Source organism: Lactuca serriola, chromosome 9, assembly GCF_051521515.1.
Source record: "Lactuca serriola cultivar US96UC23 chromosome 9, Lser_US96UC23_V15, whole genome shotgun sequence".
In the NCBI taxonomy this organism is placed as follows: Eukaryota; Viridiplantae; Streptophyta; class Magnoliopsida; order Asterales; family Asteraceae; genus Lactuca; species Lactuca serriola.
Window position 1 is genome coordinate 18,067,505 of NC_136416.1, and position 16,187 is coordinate 18,083,691.

Sequence of the window (16,187 nt, forward strand, 5' to 3'; positions counted from 1 at the left end):
GTATATTTGTTTTTTTAACATAGTTTAGTTTTGGATTTTGTCCCTATCCAAACTAAAAGACTATTTTACCATATTTATTTATTTTCTATGATTTTAAACATTTTTCTAAATATTTAATAATTACTAAAATAAAAAAAAATACCAACGCCCTCTCACTCTTTCTTCAAATCTCATTTCCCCCTCACCATTCTCTTTCCCTTAACCGGAGAATACCTCCCCATCATCACCTCCCGACCACACCGCCTTCACTAGCAGTCACCTTGCACCACCACCCTTGGGCCAACTCTGGTAAAACACCTTCCTTTTTTCCTCTCTCTATAATCACACAAATACATTGCGTGTATGGTTTTTTGCTTCCGCATCTCCTCCTCACCTTTCTATTTTCCTTCACCGGAGAGTACCTCCCCTTCATCAACAACCACTCTCGCCCTTCCCCCCAAATAACACAAAATCTACAGGCCCTAATTTCCAATATGCTTAATGTCTTTGGTGCTTTACAATTCCTTTTATCTAAATAAACAACACAAAATCCATCAACAGTCCAAAAGCCAACAAAAACGTTATCGGAAACCTACAAGTATTTTCCCCAAATTGATTTCTGAAACATGTAATTATCTCGAGACAAGGTTTTTTTTGTAGACATATCTGTGGTGGAGGAAGGCGTCGGTGATTGTAACATATGAAGCTTATATGGTTTTTCACAGCTTCGACGATGTCTGTCGCAACTCTATTAACATGTGAGCTTGTACAAGTCCGATGATGTCAAAGATTATGGGGTTGTTTGTTTTTTTAAGAAAAACCACTTCTAGCTACGCCGAGCAGCACTCACACAACACTTGACATTTCATAACTGTTTGTTTTTATAGAATATTTATGACTTAAAACTGTTGTGTGTGTTACGTGACGCAACACTGGACCCTCCTCTTCAAACCACTTCTCACCTTACTTTAAGTTATATTATTCAACATAAATTTGTTTTAATTTTTTTCAACAACATGATTATTATTTTAATAATGTTATGAAAGATATTATTAACAATTCGAGTATATTTTACATAATTTCAAAACCGTTGGGTAAATTTCATATCAATATTTCTTGTGTGTTACATTGTCTATAACCAAATATTAATAACTTATAAAGCTAATCATTAAAATTAAAAAATTTAATGAACTTAACCGGAAAAATAATTATTGTCTTCTAAAATTTATAAAATGAACATGTTGTTTGCTAAATTAACAATTTTATTTATTGTTATTAACAAATGTTATGTTTAATTATTTTATATAAACGTATTTAAAAGTCATATCATATCAATGGTCTTTATATTTGATTTGTATATGATTAAACTAAATATTCTTTTTTTCATTTAGAATTATTTTTAAATTGTTGTATGGTTATTTTCAGTTTATTGTAGTAGCATGCAGACATTAAAAAACAAACATATTTGTTATTATAAGTTGCAGTCGTTTGGTTCATATCTTCTGCTGCAGAGGGTTACAGATGTGGTTCGTAGATTTCATGCGTTTTCGGTTTAAAAAAACAAATACACATGTGTGGATTTGTGCGTCAAAGATTATGTGGGTGGTAGTGACCAATATGGGCATGGATTGTGATGAGGGAGAATGTCAACGATTTAGAGTGTGGGAGGGAAGGGAGATCGTGCCTCGTGGGACACGAAGAGGGTGGGGTGGGGTTTTTTTTGGTTTGTATTAATAAAATTTGGTAAAATGATAAAAATAATGGGAAAAAAATTAAAAAGGTAAAATAGATCTTTCAAGTTTTTTAAATATCAAAACCACAACTAAACTATGCCAAAAAACCATATCTATATATTTTTAAATGTTTGGACCCTAATCATGACATCATAAAGCGGTACCATTTTTTCAATTTTGTCTAATTTCTATATGTATTGAGAATTTGAGATAAGTGTTTGTAAACACCAAATGAAAGAATTTATTGATATCGGGGTCTATATAGAATATGTTTTAAGTTCGGGGGTTAGATTATAAAAATGGATGGGGAAAAGATATCCAGTTATCCATTACAAAACACCATCTTCACCATCACCAACAAATTCATAGCTACAATTGCAGAGTGAACGCCCCCTCCTCGGGCCATAATCGAAGCAAAAAGATGGCCAGCGCCACAACTACATGGAGCATGTCGTCTCTGAAATCTTCCCTCCCTTCGATTTCTTGTTCGATTTCTTCAAATCCCCATTCTTCAGTTCGCTGTTCATTTCGGCCACCAACGTTTACGCGGTCTAAACCTAATTCGAAGCCTGTTTTTGGATCTTTCCTTGGACTCGCCCCTCTTCATCCACTTCTGAATCTCACTTCTTCAGGTAAAGTGTATAATCTATTCGACTGTCTGTTCTTCTGTGCTATAATGTAGAATATGGTGTCGGTTTGATGTATTTTCTGCTGTGCATTTGGTTATTGCTGATAATTTTGTGCAAATTTAGGCTGGTTTTAACCTTGTTTGCTTGCATAAGTTTGATTAATTTGATGGATAGAATTCTGGTCTTAGAAGGATGTTACAGTAGGAAGAAATTCTAGGTTTTATCGAATAAAGGACATAGCGAGGGCTGATGATAGTCTTAAACAGTAATATGATTGTCGAACATTGGAAGCAAGTTTTAGGTTATCAGCTTGCTGATAAACCTTACCCTAAAAAGATTCCATATTTGCATCAAATTAGGCAAAATCAGAGTCTGGAGAATGTTTTCTTCTCAAACAATCATCTCCATACCATGAATGTAAATCTTTAGCATGAAACAGTGGTTTTGACCATAGCTTTGTTTAGCCTTGCTATAATCTTGTTCAATTTTGGTATAGGAAACAATGGTTTTGAGCATAACTTCACCATTATTGACAATGGTGGCCGTGTGTCTGCCATGAGACATGGAAGGCGGGTCCCGAAGCTGAATCGGCCACCTGACCAACGCAAAGCACTCCTTCGTGGCCTAACCACTCAACTTCTAAAGCACGGGCGGATCAAAACCACAAGGGCAAGGGCCAGTGCTGTGAGAAAGTATGTGGACAAGATGATCACTTTGGCTAAAGAAGGTTCACTTCATAAAAGAAGACAAGCTCTTGGCTTTATCTATGAAAAGCAAATCGTGCATGCGTTGTTTGCAGAGGTCCCTGAAAGGTATGGTGAAAGAAATGGAGGGTATACAAGAATTATAAGAACTTTGCCTAGGAGAGGGGATAATGCACCAATGGCATATATTGAGCTTGTTTAGGTTATGTGATTTTGTTATCTTTATTGTTATTGTTACTGTTACTGTTTAGACTCTTTTTGAACTTCTATCGGTGTATAATATGATTTTGAATGTGTTCTAAGGGTGGTTATGCTCAATGCACTTATCATTTTTGACTGTTGTTGACGTTCGGGTTTGGCCATTTGTTTTAAAAGATGCAAACTTGTGTCATTTTTGTTGTTGAATGTGATATGGAGTTTTGTTTAGGGCCTATGGATGCTCTTTTTAGAACCGGTTATGTTGTCATTCCGATGTGAAGTCAGCAATTATCATCTTTTAATGTTTGAATCAACTGATTGTTCTTATTATCTTATTATATAATTGATCAAATACTTTTTCTTTATGATAGGTCAAATTATTATCGAATGGTAATCTAAATTTATATATTTACGTATTCTTTTAGCCAATTTCCGAAGTTCTATACTTATATCTCAACAGAAGTCCCTTTTGGGTCATTTTATGTAATTATTATTATAACCATCCAAAAGCCCATAAAACTTGTTTTGTTACAACCATCAATTTGATTTTTAGATAGTTAATATTAATATCATATAATTTATTTCCAATGCATGTCCAAACACCCCTAAAACTTGTTTTATAACAACCATCAATTTGATTGTTTGATAATGGTTGTGATTATCATTCCATTACAAGATACAATGAGCGTATAAATACATATACAATGGTTATGATTATCATTCCATTACGAAGAATACAAGGAACATATAAATACATATACAGGAGAGGCCTTGGGTTGATAAACACAATGGACATGAGCCATACAAAGTACGTATACAAATGAGTCCGCAAACACCCCCCTGCAATTTGATCGGGAGGATGGTTATGGATGTTCAAACTGGTCTTGAGTTCATTGAAGAGATGTGAAGCATGCCTTTGGTGAAGATGCGGTGTACTGAGCGGAAGACAAAACATGGAAAACATAGACCAAACCTCGAGCCACCCGATCACAAACAAAGTGAATGTCAATCTCGATATGCTTGGTTCATTGATGTTGAACCGAGTTCAAGGACATGTTGACAGACCTGATGTTGTCACAATAGACAATAGTGGCTTTGGTTGGTGGGCACCGAAGCTCGTGAAGAAGGTTTCGAACTCAACATGTTTCGGTTAGTGTGTTGGCTACACCATGGTACTCAACCTCATCATTGGACTGAGAGATAACCCCCCTGACATTTAGACGACTTGGATATTATATTATCCCCAAGAAAAACACAGTAACTGGAGGTGCATCGAGGAAAGACTAGGCACCTACCCCAATCAACATCAGAATATGCAACTAGATATGAAGAAGAGGACACATGGAGTTGGAGTATATGGTCAAGGGTGCCTCTGATATAGCGCAAGATGCACTTGAGAGCATGCATGTGAGGCTCTCTAGGGTCATACATGAAGAGACATATTTGTTGAACCGCAAACACAATATCTAGACGAGTAAATGTAAAGCGCTTCAGTGAGACTGTGGTATGGAGATTGGTCGAAGACCGGAGGGCCCGTGACATCATCTTATTAATGGTCTTGGATGGAGTACGAGCAGGGTTGCACTAAAGTATGTGTGCTCGCTCTAGAATCTATGATGCATATTTTCTTTGAAAGAGTAAAATACCATGTGAAGTGCGAGTAGCATAGATACCCAAGAAGTAGTTAAGTGTCTCGATATCAGTCATCACGAACTCGTGGCTAAGTTAACCACTAATTGACTGGATAAGAGTTGTAGAGGAGGCAATGAACACAATGTCATCTACATATAGTAAGAGACATGTTATACATGTACCATGATGAAAGGTAACAAGAGATGAATTTGTCCGGTGTGCCAAAATCCCTATGAAGGGCATGCTGAGCAAATATCTGGTACTAGGCCCATGAGGCTTATTTAAGAGTGTAAAGAGATAGTTGTATATGACATACATGATTCGAGTGGCGTGGGTCGTGAAATCTAGGTAGATAATTCATGTATATTATCTCTTGAATGTGACCGTGAAGAAATATTTTCTTCACGTCTAGCTGATGAATAAGCCAATGTCTCGAAACAGTCAAACTGAGAACAATGTGTGTAGCATTTGGTTTAACAATCAGACTACAAGTCTCATCACATTCAATACCCTGCTGTTGATTGTGACCATCAGCCACTAGTCGCGCTGTAACACCCGGTCCTTGCATGTAAATTACTTTCTCTGTTTCTTAAGTGTAAGTGTTGAATTTTGATCTACGCATGGTGTAGATAGCCTTATATACGTTGTGTAGAAGGAAACTTGGAGACGAGACTTTAATGATTTACGCAGGGCGTACTCGGCCAGAGCCCAACCCCTAATTGCGGGGTTTTGATCCATATTTAATGACTTAAAATTTCATGATACCCTTCCATCCTCAACCTCTGTCCTCCCAACCGACCCCCTTTGCAATCCCTAAACTCCATTTGTGAGTTTTGAGCTGTTTGAGTGTTTGATGTTCATCTTTGAAGGAAGGATTGCATTGGAGAGCACTTGGGAAGCTTCAAGCCTTGTGGATCTGGAACTTGCATCTCATAAACATTCTCCAAGAGGTACAAAGTTTAGAACTTGATAATGTTTTGATTGGATCTTGTAAGTCCTTATATTTATGCCCTTTTGTCCCATATTCTTAGTCTAATTGGGCATGATCAACTCCAGGCCTTATTAGTGGCCTTTTCAGACGTTTTTGTTAGGGGTGAGCATGGGTCGGTTTGGGTCGGTTTTGACCTAAAACCGAACCCAACCCAATAAAATCGGTTTTCAAAAAAATAAAAACCGAACCATGAACCCAAACTGTCGGTTCGGTTTGTCGGTTTTCAGTTTCTTCATGGGTCGGTTCCGGGTTTAAACCCGAACCCAATGATAATCCCAATTAAACTGATTTGAGGCTTGATAGAGGTTAACGATTCCTTATATTAAGGGTGAAACATGCGCAACTTTGATACACCCATCGATGTGGGATAGATCAAATTGCAAATTAAAATAGAAAACTTAGGGAAAACTTTGGATGGCAGCAAGATTCGAACCCTTGACATCATGTTCAAGGGGAAGGCGCTCAACCGCTGGGCCAAGAGCGTGTTTGTATATCTAATTCGCGCCTCAGATATATATATATTCTTATGATTACATATAAAAAAACATGGCACTCAACCATTGAGTCGGTTTCTCGGGTTGGGTGGGTCAGTTTCTAAGCAAAAACCGAAACCGAACCCGATTTTTTGGTTTTTAAAAATTTGAAACCCTAACCATCGGTTTTGCTTCGGTTTCGGTTTTTTCGGTTTCGGTTTCGTCGGTTTTGATCGGTTTCCCGGTTTCTTGGTTCGGGTTTGCTCACCCCTAGTTTTTGTGTTCATGGAATCATAAAAATGCAATCTTGGTCCCTTCCATCCATACATGAGATATGGAGCTTGTAAATATGTAACAAGTTAGGGTTTTGGGTTTGAACTCTATTTAGCCATGAAAAGGCATAAAGTTGGAGACTTTATGATTTAGGATGCTCACTAGGGTTAGATCTGAGTATTTGGTGAAAGGTCTTAAGGAAATAAGTGCTTAATGTGAGTTTTAAAATCTGAGTAATTATGCAGCATGTAATCTAGGCTACGCCCAACATAGCCTGGTGGAGTCTCGTTTTCAGGATAAGGCTCTACGCCAAGTGTAGAGCTGGAGTACACAACACGTAGGTCAGCAGAGGTCCAGTCGTTGACTTTTTGACCTGTTGACTTTTAGTCAACTATTAGGGTAGGTCTTGGAAGGGCAAAATGGTCTTTTTCCTTTTGAGGAGTTATTCTTAGCCTAAGGACTTCTCGGTTTGAGGTTTTTGTCTCGGTTTTGATTTAAGGTTTTTTGGTGAATTGATAGTGTGAGGAGTTCGGGAGTCAACATCTCTAGTTCGTGTTTTATATGACAACTGATTAATGTGAGTTTTCCTCACTGTACTCGTGGGTCAAAGGCACGAATGTTGACCCACTAGGTTGTATGATGTATCCTGGTATATAAGATGTTGCTATGATGTAGTGTTCTGTTAGACTGGTAGATCTGCATGATTATCGGTTGTTGGTTTTGTCAAAGTGGTAGATCTGCATGATTATTGGTTGTTGGTTATATGTTTATCAGTTGCATATGTCGACATGGTATGGTTGGGTTGAAGCAATACTACTTTGTGCAGAACCCAACAAAGCTAGGAGCAATCCAGGCAATACTACTGAGCTCATGTCGTGAGATCAGTCTGACAGAAAAAATCGATTTGTTCGGGTTCAAGCAATGTATATTCAGTTTCCGTTTTGATATCAATCGTTGTATTGGACATTTTGTTATTTTGCTTATCTATTTTATAAAAAAAATGTTGTTTTGCTTATATGTTGTTGTTCGTTATGTTGTAGGTATGACAAGCCAAATTAGAAACTATAGGTCATGAACAAGTAATGAAGAACCGAAGCTAGTTGAGACAAGCATTGTAACAGCTTGAGTAAGCATTGAAACAATCAGTTACGAACTTAGGTCTTTTAGGTAAGCCACATATTGAATTTAAGATAAAAACCATGAAGAAAAATTGGCAATGTGTCTATGATATGGTAAACAATTCAAACACAAGAGGTTTTGGTGATGACCCTGAAAAGCATTGCGTTACTGCTGAGGATCAGGTATGGGAGGCGTACCTAGAGGTACATGAATAAGCGACTACATTGAAACACAAAACATTTCTTTATTATGAAGATCTCTGCATTGCTTTTGGAAAAGACAGAGCTTTTTAAGGAAATAGAGTTAGAGATTTCATTAAGATAGAACAAGATGTGAACATAGAAGAAGAAACGCAAGATTCAAATGATGATTTTCTAGATTTAGCGGAAGTTAGCCGTGCAACATGATGAAAATTAACCAAGTGTTCGTTCCAACTTCCAAGAAGAGGAAAAATCGGAGCGACGAGGGGTTTAACAATGCGGTTGATTTAATTATAGAAAGTCTTAGAGAAATATCAAAGGACTTGAGTCATGGTTTTAATTTTGAAATGAAGATCGACGAGTTGAGTGAGAACACCCCTCTCAAGATTTTAAAGATGAATTCAATAAGTCAACTTGAGAAATTCAAAACTTTGACCAAGATAAGAAGTGATCCCATTAATGTTTTTTTTTTTGGGAAATTGAAGAAGATGATAGAGAGGTTTTGGTAAAATATATTTTGGAAGGGTAATATTATCAATTAGGATGTTGATTTGATATTTTGGATTTGTAATTTTTTTGTTTTTGTGTCTTCGATTGGGATGTAACTAAAGATTTTACGTTATGCTTTTATTTTTTTTTCTTTTCTTTCTATAACAATATTATGATATGTAGTGAAGAAGGTGATATCTTTTAAGTTATTCTTTTTGGATAACATTATTAGGACTGAATTGAAATGATTTTAAGTTATGAAGGTTTTTGCATTATTTTCGCATTATATTGACAAGGATTCTCAATTAATTAGATAAAATATTATTATTTTTATAATTTATATAATGTATATTTATATATAAGTTAAAAAAGAAAATAAAATTAAGCAAAATAAACAAAAAAAAATAATTTTTTCATGGATTTTAATTCTAATTCTTAGAATCAAATAGAATATGAAATTAATTTCAATTTTATTTCATGCCAACCAAATAGGATATAAGACGAATTCTAATTTTTGAAAATTCATTTTTCAATTTCAATTGTAATTCAACATTTGCGAACCAAACAACAATTTAGTTTTCTTTTTTAATTATGCATAAGATCTGATAAATAAAATACCAAACATATTATTTAAATATATTATATATTTTCAAAATAACTGCTTTTAGTATTATTTGATCAAAATCAAAATGCTCGAAATTACGGTCTCCTTTCATTTTAATTTTACCTTTTAGCAATTTCAGTTTGTCCATTTCTTCAACGGATTGAATATTGCATACTTCAAACAAACCCTTTGAAGTCCCCGCCGGTGATCTCGCCGCCACGAATTCAATTTGCTGACAACTCTTTTCCTACACCCATTTAGGGTTCTACCCATTTTTTTAATCCAACGACGTGTTCACATCGTAGTCAACGACTTTTCAATCCAATGCCAGCTCCATTAAATTGAACATATATGCAATCAACGATGGCCACAAGGTGCATTAGGGCTCGTGAACTCATTCTTCGGACTACAACCAACAAGATGATGATGGGTTCGAGCCACAGCTGTAGTAGTAGTAGCATTTCTCGTTCACTCCTCCCACAAACTTTCATCAGTGGTTCACAGAGTTTCAGTAATCGTGTTTTAGTCAGACAGCTTGCCATCCAACCGCCAAGTTCATGGGGTGGTTCAAGGAACTCTACGCGCTTTTTCAGACAATTAACTGCGTTTGTCTCGGATTTCTCCTCTATTCCCCCGAAAAAACCTGTAAGTTTGTGCGTTTACGTTTGATATTGATTATCAAGAATTTCTTGGGCAGGAGGTTATTAAAATGTTGGTTGGTCATGGCGTTTGATGAAAATCGAATGTATCATAGCTTTTTTGTAGTTAAATTAGTTTTCTGATGATTAATATTGAGATAAAACACTTATTTATGCAAAAGAAAGTTGCACTTTTATGTTACAAAGTGAGTCATGTTTTAATTTGCTACTAATTTACATAATTGTAATTAGCAGGGTTCAGTGTCAAATGGGGTTGCTTCATTAACAACATCAAGCGGAGAACAAGGAACAAAGCAGAAAAAGGAAGATGATGAAAAGAATCTTGTTACAAAAGGGGATGAAATTAGTAACACCAAGATTCTTAGTACACTTGCAAAAATCTTGTGGATGAAAGATAACTTGGAGTTCAAGCTGCGAGTACTCACTGCGTTAGGTTTCTTGGTTGGTGCCAAGGTGAGTGTTCAGGGCCCTGCTGGCGGGTCAATCCATCCCCTATTGACCCGACCCAAAAGTTTACCTTTTTTTTGACCCATACCCATTTTGTTTCAGGTAATGAATGTTCAAGTTCCATTCTTGTTCAAGCTAGCTGTTGATTGGTTAACAACAGCAACAGGGAATCCTACTTCAATTGCAGAGTTTGCAGCTTCTAATCCAACAGCTTTAGCTGTTTTCGTGAGTCCTGCAGCTGTTTTGATTGGTTATGGTATAGCAAGAACAGGGGCTTCTGCTTTCAACGGTACTTCACTATGAAGTAATTGCTTATGCTTGTCTTCACATTTATATATATCTAAAAAATTATATCTAATAATAAAACAAACTATGAATGTATGTTGCTATGTTTTGCTCCAGAATTGAGAACTGCAGTGTTTTCAAAGGTGGCACTTCGGACCATTAGATCAGTTTCAAGGAAAGTATTTGCACATTTGCATGAACTTGATCTACGATATCATCTAAGGTATATTATAAAAACCATATATGTAACATTATTTTAAAATCCTATTAGTGGATTTGTTTCTTATTGATATTTTTGTTTGCAGTCGAGAAACTGGGGCATTAAATCGAATTATTGATCGTGGTAGTCGAGCTATTAATTTCATCCTTTCAGCCATGGTATTCAATGTTGTTCCAACAGTATTAGAGGTAACCTTTCTTTATCTATGTAATAATGATTTAATCACTATAGAAGATTGTTAAAATGGTGAAAATACTCTAACATGTGTTTTCAGATTGTGATGGTAGGAGGTATTCTCGCGTACAAATTTGGATCAGTGTTTGCATTGATTACATCTTTGTCTGTTGCTGCATACGTTGCCTTCACTTTGACTATAACACAAGTATGCCCTTTTTTTTTTAATATGAAATTGCCTTTTAAGTTTTAAAGAAAGTTGAGAGAAGAATATGTCACTTATGTGAACTTTTCTATATTTTAATTTTCTAGTGGAGGACTAAATTCAGGAAGATTATGAACAAAGCTGACAATGATGCAAGCACAAGGGCAATCGATTCTCTTATAAATTATGAGGTGAGGAGTACTTGTGCAAGTATAATATATTAATATGTAAGATCACATTTTAACTTTCGTTATTTGTCCTTTATCTTACAACTTTTTCTTTTTCTCGTTTAGACTGTGAAGTATTTCAACAATGAGCAGTTTGAAGCTGATGAGTATGATAAGTATTTAAAGAGTAAGTAGTTTTTCTTTCCTCACACAAATTTATTTATGTGAAAAGGGTAAAAAAATTAAGTTTTATAATGTTTACCTCAGGGTATGAAGATGCTGCCTTGAAGACACAACGTAGTCTTGCTATTTTAAACTTTGGTCAAAGTTTAGTATTCAGTACTGCTCTTTCAGCTGCTATGGTGTTGACTTCAAATGGCATATTGAATGGTCAAATGACTGTTGGTGATCTGGTATTATACATTTTTGAGTCTCATTTAATTCTGACAAATATAATTTATGCAAGTGGTGTTATAAACTATGGATTGAGATTATGCACAGGTTATGGTGAATGGGCTCTTATTCCAACTCTCTCTTCCTCTCAATTTCCTTGGAAGTGTGTATCGTGAAACCGTGCAGAGTCTTGTTGACATGAAATCCATGTTTCAGCTGCTTGAGGTACTTCCATTTCCATAGCTTTAAGTGTTTTATTGTTATTTTATATATGCAAGAAACAGCAATGTACTTTTCCTATATTTCATATAAATCGGAACCTATTTGATAAATATGTCAGTAAAGAAGATTTTTTGTTTTGAATGTACAGGAGAAGGCGGAAGTGGGAAATGCAGATGATGCAAAGCCTTTAAAGTTGGGAGGAGGTAGCATTGAATTTGAAGATGTTCATTTCAGGTAATAAGAATGATTGATAAAAGGTAATTATTTTTGGATTTAAGTTGCTGATATGTGGTCTGGTGTGGTTATTTTAGTTATCTACCAGAAAGAAAGATTCTTGATGGGATATCTTTTGTGGTTCCATCTGGGAAAAGTGTGGCTATTGTTGGAACTAGTGGCAGTGGTAAACTTTCTCATCTTATCCCATCTGCTCCTTTTTTTTTTTTTAAAGAATTACATGTATTTAGAGATCGTAGTACAATCAGGCTTCAAAATCATACATATTGATTTTTTTTGCATCAAGTCACGTTTCTTATATATATTTAATGTGCAGGTAAATCAACTGTCCTTAGGATGATATTCAGGTTCTTTGACACCAATTCTGGCACGGTAACTGATTATTTATTATTCTTCATGCAAATGTCAATCTTACAATCCACCCCAGTTTATGTTTATGTTATTTTATGGTTTTATGCTTTTATTGATTCATGGGATGATGGTAATGGGAATGAGTTGTTACATTCCATGATGATGTGATGTTTGGTTTGTCTGTAGGAACTGGAATATATTTCATATTTTGTGCCAAATACAATATGCAGTTTTTAACTCTACTATATACATTATTTATCTATTTTTTTTTTACTTACAAAAATACCAAATTAACATTAAAAAAAATGAAATTATAATAAAAAATATACTTTCTAATTATTTTTACAGAAAAGACTTGTTCTATTAAAAATTACTTGAATAAGAAATTGTGTATTGTTGCAGTTTTTTATTCCATTCCATAAAAAAAGAGTGAAAATTAACAAATAAGGGATCACATTTCTTCAAAGTGGTCTATTCCATTCCATCATGCATAGAGTTTTTTTTTCTTCATTCAATGGAATAAGTAATTCCAATCCTTTGTCAAAGGATTTAGTCACACCTAACTTACTACTTACTAGGTATATAATATCTGAAAGTATAAGACTTTCCTATATATATTATGACAGGTGAGAGTAGATGGTCAAGATGTACGAAAAGTTACGCTCGAAAGCCTTAGAAAATATATTGGTGTGGTCCCGCAGGATACGGTAAGTTCAAGAAAGATCACATCACACACCTTTTTTTTTTTTTTTTTTTTTGACTTATTTATTCAAGTTTTGAGTTGTTAAGTTATTTACATTTGTGTTTAAGTCTTTAAGTGAGCTTAGCATGATTGAATCACCCATGCCTTTGTTTCTTTGAGCACAGGTATTATTCAACGATACAATTTTTCACAACATCCATTATGGTCGTCTTTCAGCTACACCTGAAGAGGTGCTTAACTTATTGCCTTGCCTTCCTTTCTGACTTAATAGTATTAGTCATTTTGATTTTTGACTAACCAATTTAATTGACTTGATGGTTAATGCAGGTGTATGATGCTGCTCGAAAAGCAGCAATTCATGACACTATTATGAACTTCCCCCAAAAATACTCCACTCTAGTTGGTGAACGTGGTCTCAAGGTAACAACCATATTAAACTATGATGATGAGTGGATAACTTAAAATACACAACATGAACATAAATAATGTGTTTGTTTTCATATTCTTAATTGTTAACAGCTTAGTGGGGGTGAGAAACAAAGAGTGGCTCTGGCTCGTGCCTTCCTGAAAGCTCCTCCTATTTTGTAAGTCTCCATCCCTTTTCAACTGTAATTGCAAATGATTTTATTATTATTATTATTACTGTAACATTTGATTGACACAGGCTGTGTGATGAAGCAACAAGTGCTCTGGATAGCACAACAGAGGCAGAGATACTGACAGCATTGAGGTCACTTGCCAATAACCGAACAGCAGTCTTTGTTGCTCATAGGCTTACAACTGCAATGCAGTGCGACCAGGCAACCCCCCCTCCCCTTCTTCTTATTTTTTAATTCAAAAAGAAAAAAAAAACATTTTCTTATGTTATCAGTAAATAAATAAATTAATATTTATTTGATTCAGATTATTGTGCTGGAGAACGGGAGGGTGGTGGAGCAGGGTGCTCATGAAGCTCTGTTGTCAAATGGTGGTAGATATTCACAACTCTGGTCACAGCAAAACAACACAGTTGATGCTCTTGATGCAGCTATCCCATCAAATTAGATTACAAGCTTAAATTATTATTATTCTTCTTCATGTTGATGGATTTTTGTTTATTTAGAAAACAAAAAGCATACCTAGTCAAATCATTTTTCAGCTACTTGTATAGTTTTTCTTGTGTTAATGTTGATGGCTGTGTGGTACGTTGTGTAAATCTTCTTCAGTTTTACAATATATCCATCCAATTTGTTTCAACTAAGCCACATAACGAGTGTAAGTGTTTATAACTTTTAGTTAAGATTGCATTACAGTTGAAGGAAATGTTAGATAATACCTTTGTGTATTTAAAACTCTCAACATCAAAACGCAAGCACTTCTCTTAATTCCAAAAAAGAAAATAAAAATAAAAACTGATTATGCACAATGCTAAGTAGTAAAACATCATAAAACAAACATTTATAGATTCACATGACCTTTTGTTTTCAACTTCTTCCATCTTCATATAATTAATCTCTTCCCTAAGTTGTCTTCGAAACATCAAGCTCGATTGTGGATGGGGTCTGACCCTTTCCTAACTGTTCTTTTGCTTGATTGACAACGACTGAATTTCTTGTTTACAGCTTCCTCAGATGATGGATTTCTTTTAAGATCATCCATGTCGATTACTGCCTTAAGCATGCGATGATTCATCACTATTCCATGGTCTTGTTTCATGAATCTTAGTTCAATCCCTACACTTCTGATGCCAGAAACCGTATACGGTTCAACAGCTAATATCCCAATTAAGGTAAGAAATATGAATAGTTTATGACTACCAAGAATCATAGCTCATATGTAAACGAGATAAGTGGTAAGAGAGAGAGAGTGTGTTTCCTTTTAAAACAAGAAGGAAACAAGTAAGACTGATAGCTTAGTCTTACATGTGTACATCTAATACAAGGATTTATATATAGAATAAATGAGGTGTAGGACCCACGTGGCATAGAAGAAGTTCCAGATTTATTCCAATCATAAGCCTTCAATCTATAAGCAGAATAAAGAAAGTAAAAGAATCTGACTAGGATGAATAAAGGAAAATTGAACAGTACCCTTGAGAAGCTAGGCATCTTTTTCCTTCCTCTTTGCTTTTGTCTACTAATGAAAGACCAAACCATTAACCATTGTCTCCAACTCCATCATATATATCTTGCCACATCAGCATACCCATGTGGCAATATGAAGGGTATTTTGGTATTATTACTTTTGCTTAGTTAGTAAGAAAAGAGAGACATGAGCAGCAAAACACTAAATAGGCCTTGTGTTTGGCTAGTCGGAAAGAAGAATAGTGAAAAAGCATTAAAAAAATTAGACAAACTTATAAAAAACATATACTTTATGCGCTTTGAAGATCTCACTTTAGCATTCCAAGCTCTGTTTCCCATGCAACAAAAAGAGCAGTCTCGGTTTCTTGTGCTAAATGTGTTTCTTTGCTTTGCTTTATTTTGCTCTCATTCAAAACTAATCGTGCTCTCTCTCATCATCATCATCATCAAGGTGGAACATTCCAATTAAAGCTCATGTTTTTATGCTTTATCGATCGGATTTGATGGGTCTCAAGATCAAAGGGAAGATGATAATTGTTTATTGATCTGATCTCAATAAGGATAATAAAGATTTTGGCAAGGGTACATAAAAGTTAGATTCAAATGTGATGTACTTATTAGATACACTTGCTTCCTCACTTAAAGTAGAATATAATGTCATGATCTGAATCTTTAGAATTTTATACTAGTTATATAAATAGAAGCTTATAATTCAAAATAACTTGTGAGATATTGGCTTTGCAGCTTGTAGATTCTTTCAAGCCTGGTCTTAAAGGAATTGCTTTTGTCAACTTTAGTGCAAATTTTGGGTCCATTATCAAGTTATGCATCAAAATTCAAAATACTCTCCATCCACAATTATAAGCAAATAATTAAAAGAGAAATAGAAAATGAATATTCAGGGTCTATTATAAATTCATAGTACAACTATCAATGCAATGAGTACTCCCTATAATGGATTTATGGAGATGGGAGACAAGTTGTTGCAAGTTGAATGGTTTTATGTAAATTGGAATTTGATTCAAAATTTATGCTAAAAG

The 16,187-nt window shown here is 35.0% G+C and overlaps 2 protein-coding genes across 3 annotated transcripts; both read left to right on the forward strand.

Moving 5' to 3' along the window:
• The first annotated feature begins 2,055 nt into the window (after positions 1 to 2,055).
• Positions 2,056 to 3,382, forward strand: LOC145073837 (Ribosomal protein L17 family protein). The gene is made up of 2 exons (XM_079020321.1): positions 2,056 to 2,344; positions 2,838 to 3,382. The coding sequence occupies exons 1-2, from the start codon at positions 2,134 to 2,136 to the stop codon at positions 3,245 to 3,247; spliced, it is 621 nt and encodes a 206-aa protein (XP_078876447.1). The 5' UTR covers positions 2,056 to 2,133; the 3' UTR covers positions 3,248 to 3,382.
• Positions 3,383 to 9,173: 5,791 nt separating this feature from the next.
• Positions 9,174 to 14,324, forward strand: LOC145072467 (ABC transporter B family member 25, mitochondrial-like). Of its 2 annotated transcripts, none has more exons than XM_079018890.1 (19): positions 9,174 to 9,669; positions 9,915 to 10,136; positions 10,233 to 10,419; positions 10,533 to 10,638; positions 10,721 to 10,823; positions 10,910 to 11,017; positions 11,122 to 11,205; positions 11,308 to 11,368; positions 11,449 to 11,594; positions 11,683 to 11,799; positions 11,945 to 12,030; positions 12,108 to 12,196; positions 12,347 to 12,402; positions 13,008 to 13,088; positions 13,249 to 13,314; positions 13,412 to 13,504; positions 13,604 to 13,668; positions 13,749 to 13,884; positions 13,988 to 14,324. In XM_079018890.1, exons 1-19 carry the CDS (start codon positions 9,376 to 9,378, stop codon positions 14,126 to 14,128), a joined length of 2,241 nt encoding a protein of 746 aa, XP_078875016.1. In that variant the 5' UTR covers positions 9,174 to 9,375; the 3' UTR covers positions 14,129 to 14,324. The 2 variants fall into 2 exon arrangements, with proteins under 2 accessions (XP_078875016.1, XP_078875017.1); XM_079018891.1 differs by having other exon boundaries at positions 9,175 to 9,669; positions 9,918 to 10,136.
• The last annotated feature ends 1,863 nt before the right edge of the window (positions 14,325 to 16,187 follow it).